General features: G+C 42.6%; 1 protein-coding gene across 1 annotated transcript; it reads right to left on the minus strand.

Annotated features, from left to right (window-relative positions):
* Nucleotides 1–286: 286 nt before the first annotated feature.
* On the minus strand, nt 287–4557 carry cldn7b (claudin 7b). Its single transcript, XM_040149648.1, has 4 exons — nt 4021–4557; nt 1594–1758; nt 1412–1496; nt 287–1075 (listed from the first exon to the last, which is right to left on the minus strand). Exons 1-4 carry the CDS (start codon nt 4241–4243, stop codon nt 925–927), a joined length of 624 nt encoding a protein of 207 aa, XP_040005582.1. The 5' UTR covers nt 4244–4557; the 3' UTR covers nt 287–924.
* Between the last annotated feature and the right edge of the window lie 655 nt (nt 4558–5212).

Raw genomic sequence — 5212 nt, forward strand, 5'->3', positions numbered from 1 at the left:
ACTCTTTTGCAATGAGATACTTTCCAAAACCCAGAAACAGTACATTTTTCCCTTTTATTTTATGTACAACACAATGCAAATCACATTTCAAAAGTTTCTAAAAAACTGAAATTTTGATGAGTGCAGAAATAGCTAATGTGACTAAAAAACAATCATAAGTCAAGCCCATTCACACACAGTAATTATTACAGAACAAGTTGACCAACAGCTCAGAACATTTCTCATGCTCTATGTTGGTCAGCAAAAAACAATGGCAATCTGAGTTAAAAGGATCAGTAAGTTGTCATGTATAGTTAAAATTTCTCTCTGGCAGTTGATTAAAACAAAATAGTCTACACTGTTACTAAATAATTTTGTCTTGTTCATATAAATAGGGTACAAATACATGGAAATAATGGTAGCAAATTGCTTATCAGGTGCCAGATGATAAATTATTATGCATTTAGCCTATAAAGTAATAAATGGCTTAAAAGTTGTTCATTGCCATATCCGATTTCTATTCAGTTTATTCAAGCTATTTCGGAGAGACACACCGTTTCTTCTAATGCATGGTACATTGTAGCTTGCAGCATGTCAAAAATATTTCCTACATACTAAGTTGTATGATATCATCGGTGTTTCACCTTAAGTTTAACTTAGTGCTTTACAGGTGTCATCTAAGTGGATAGTTCCAGACAGGGAAAGGCCAATGAGTGGCTTCTCAGAAGTAAACAGCTATTAAAAACTTTAATGCATTTGTTAAAATAATATTACAGTAACATCACAGGTAAGTCCTGAAGAAACTAAAATACAAAATAAAATAAAAAAAACAAACACACACTGATTGCCTTCTGGGATACATCTTTTCAACATATCAATCTCTGAGTTAGAAGAGCACGAATGTCAAAGTGTTCCATCAGCCTCTAACACTGAGTCCTGTCCTGGTCAAACGTATTCCTTGCTGCTAGGGGGTCTGGAGATGGGATACTTCGGTGTAGATTTGCCTCTTGGGCAGGATGCTGCCAGCATGCCCCCTCCCACTACAGCCAGGAACGCTCCAGCCCAGGCAATGAAGATGGCAGACCCAAACTCATACCTTGACAAAAGAGATTCAGAGTCAGTAAAAAGGGTAGGACAGACGTCCGCAGAGCTCCACATAATTTAAAACAAACACGCACAATGCATTCGTCGGGCACTTGAAGAGTAGACGGACACATGCAAATGTTTGGGTACGGAAGGGGGAGGAGGAAGAGCTTAAAGCTGTTATCATCAGTAAACCAGCATGTTTGCAGACACTGTATTCTGCTAAAGGAAGTGCTAAGTTTAGTGTTGGGTGGCACCTGTCCTGGTTGACAATCCACATTTAATTCAATTAAAAAAAAAAAAAAAACAGAACCAGCACACTAGAACTTACGCATTGCCATGTACTTACTTGGTATTGACAGGGGTGAAAGGGTTGTAGAAGGCCCGGATGATGTCATGAGCGTACCAAGAGCAGGCAACAATGGCACACAAAGCTGTTGGAGAGTAAAGAACATTAGCACTGAAACTGTTACAAATCCAGGGTGTAGAAAAGGGGGGGAGAAAAAAAACAAAGACTAAAAGGCTTCTTACATCCAATCAAGATGATAATTCCACCGGTCATGGCAATGCGGGACTTGCGCACTTTGTCATCTCCTCCACAGTTGGTGCACTTCATTCCCATGCAGGCTACACCCAGGCCAGCCAACGTTACAATAATGCTCACAATCATGAGGGCGCGGGTTGCCTGGAGGGCACCTGGGCAAGAGGACAGGATAGGGTTAATCCTATCAGTTATTGTGACAAATCTCTCACACTTAAACAGTTGGTAATTGTGAGAATGGTGTGGTGAGAGTTAACAGGCTTTATCAGAGTAAAAAATTAAAAAAAAAAAAAAAAACAGTTATTGACATTGGAATGAATTTCTACATTGATTATTGATGGTGGCACTTATACTAAAACCCCTAACTTATTTTTTTTATGGGCTTTGAAGCCACTTTTTGGAAGAAAGCAGTGTAAAATCACTGTTCATGTACAGCAGACTCGCTTCTGTCTCTTGTTTGTCATTGCTGCTCCCTATAACAACGCACCACAGAAACTCACTCTAACCGGAAGGCCGAAGAAACTCTGGGGGGAGGGAGGGTTGGGTGAGTGGGTTAGTATGTGTGCAAGTCAGAAACAGGTCTATCCAGGTTTCAGGTTTCATTGTGGAGGAAGACACTCCCAATTTCAGGTATTCACAGCCAACTCTTCAGCAGTTGGACATTTCATGGACGGAAACTACCTTCCGTAAAGCCACAGGCCCTCTCTTGAATGTGAAGAATGTCCAATGTGGCTTTAACTAAAGAATCAGAGGTTGAGGAATCTAGTTGACAAACTTTTCCCAGTTTTGGTATCCTTTGTTCCCAAACTGTTAGTAGATTCTGAGCATGTATTTCTGAATGATGAGCCATTATTTGTGCTCTTGCTCCATATCTAACCACAGCTTTAAATCACACAATGTTTATCAATGTTGGTTTGTGTTCATGTTTGAAGAGGCGATAAGACGCATTATTCTGCAGATATTCTATCAGATGTTTTGATAAGTCAAAGAAAAAAGAAAATTAAAAAAATGGACCAATAAGCTATTCAGAAAAAATGGCTAGTTCATGAACTCACTAGTCAACAAGTACCTTCCAGCTGTAAGTGCATTTTAGCAAATATGGTGAATCATTAGAACAGAGAGGAACCTGTATTCAGAACGGTAAAGGCAGTGGGTGTCTGAGGGCGGTCTACCAATCCGCTGAACTCGAAACACGCACAGTTCCAACCGTCATGCTACCATTGACCCATTTAGCCGCTGCTTTATGATAGCAGATAGGAAGATAAGCGTTATAAAGACAGTTACAATAGCAAGAGACTTAAGATTTTGGAATTGAATAACGGATGTTCCGGCATCTTCATTTAACTTCAGATTTTCTTCTCGGTTAATGGCCTACATTATTACCAATGAATAACCAGTGCATTTCAATTAATTTCCCTTAACTACTGCCCCTGAACCACCCATGCTGCCACATACCATAGCAGGAAGTAGGGCTTGACTGTAATTGTTTGACCTTATCCTTATGGGCTTTGCTCAAACATTTGGAAAACAAAGAGAAACTAAATGATACATCTAATATAGTCTTTCAGACATTTTGTGTGGAAAATAGGTCAAAAGTTTGGGCCCAGAATGGAGAAAAGAATGGTTTTATGTTAATTTGACGGCCTGCAGGCCAAAGACAAAGGAACTGTTTGGGGGGCTGGTATTTAGACATGTTGACTAAACAGTGGCCCATACAGGTGTTATTTAACCTCTACCTGTGTCATGTAGGTCCTACACCGGGCAGGAGGAAGAGCAGCTATACTGGCCATCGGCTAGAAGGTAATCATTGCCAGGGTGTGAGGGGGAATGCACACATTCCCGCCTACCACAGAACCGACACAATTAGCTTTATTTCACAGAAGATCCCTGGCACTGCGCTTGCTCTGGTGCGCAGTGCAGGCGAGGCCCGATAGCGCGTCTCAAGACGAAATAACTGCATTCGGAGTGAAGGAGGAGGAGGAGAGTTAATAAGTGACAAAACCGGTTGGGCCTAGCCTAGATTCAAGTAACAGCTCCGAACTAATTGTGTGTGTGTGGGTGTGTGTGTGTGGGGGGTGGGGGGTGACGATGGCCCAAAGGAAAAAAAGTAACCAGCGTCCAAAATCCCAACAGGTGCATGTCAGTTTGTCACATTATGTCCTGTTACACGTTAACTACAGTTTTTTGCTAAAGTATACAGTCATTAAAATTGGTGTGCTTCGTTTGATGGTACTGTACAGGAAAAAAAAATAAAATAAAAATAAGAGTAAGATACTCAAGGCAACACTTAACAGCTTTTTTCAAGAGTTTTCTGAAGCTCTTGACTTGAGAAATAAAAAAAACTGTTTTGACTTTTGGTTCCCGCGGAAAAAAACTTCGACGACACATGATTTGATTCTGGTGACTGTGTTACTCACTGTTGAGCTGCAGGATCGAGTCGTAGACTTTGCACTGGATCTGGCCTGTGCTCTGGAACGCACAGGACATCCACAGTCCCTCGTACATGGCCACCGCGGTGATGATGTTGTCCCCGACATAAGCGGACATCTTCCACTGGGGCAAGATGGTGCCAATTACCAATCCAATTACGCCCAGAAGGGCCAGGGCGAAGCCCAAGATCTGCAGACCGGAGTTGGCCATTTTCCACTTCTTCTTCTCCTTCGACGACTTGAGTCGGAATGAACAAAATCGACGTCCGCCCGCCCGGAAGGTACAAACCCCCCACTCCTCACAAACTGACGGTTTCTTTTTGACAAGTTCGCTTTGCTTGGGGCAAAGTAACGTCCTCACTTATTGTCTTTTTTTTTTCGTATTCCACCGCTTTCTGGACCAAGTGACCGGACAAATGGGATATTTCCGAATGAACAGAGTTCTCCGGATGGCCCTTCGCGCACCTGTCCTTCCGCCGCACCTTGAATTGGGAGGGATCCGCGGGGGCGAGCTCTTTTAGGCGGTTTCTGTTGTTACAGGTGGGCGGGGACGCGCACGCAGTTTCGGCTCATCAGTCGCGGCAGCCAAACACCTGAGGTTTCGTGATGTACGTCGTTCCTCAAACAGAGCCCCCCGTTACGCTGCAGGACACCATGTATAGATCGGTACGTGGCCCTGGAAACACGTCGATGGATATCATCAAACGGTGAAATGGTTAGGGAGGCAGAAAACTCAGGAGGACCGTAAACCACGAAGCCTTCTGCGGTGCTGTCATAATATTTAACATTTGTATAGAATTACAATAACCACCCAGTGGATACAGCTACAATATGTAATGTCTCAGTACATATTGTGGGCTAATGTATGGAGATTTAAAACCTCCACCCCCTATAAGATAGAGAAGTCGAGTTCCTACATGCGGGGAGTATTTATAATGCCACTATTCACCATAGGTAGAGCACCAACAACCCGTGATTCCAATATTTAGCTGTGTATCGAGGCCCAGACATACTGCATCTCGGGTAAGCGAAGGCAACTCCGCCTTTTTATATGCAGTCCATGGGCTATACGTGAGTGTGATATTGAAAATCGTCCAGAATGGAAAGTTGCATTACCACAAGGGGAAGCTGAGTGGGAAATGAAGTTCCATATAATAAGAATGAAAAATAAAAAAAAACA

Source organism: Xiphias gladius, chromosome 17 (genome assembly GCF_016859285.1).
Source record: "Xiphias gladius isolate SHS-SW01 ecotype Sanya breed wild chromosome 17, ASM1685928v1, whole genome shotgun sequence".
NCBI classification, from domain to species: domain Eukaryota; kingdom Metazoa; phylum Chordata; class Actinopteri; order Istiophoriformes; family Xiphiidae; genus Xiphias; species Xiphias gladius.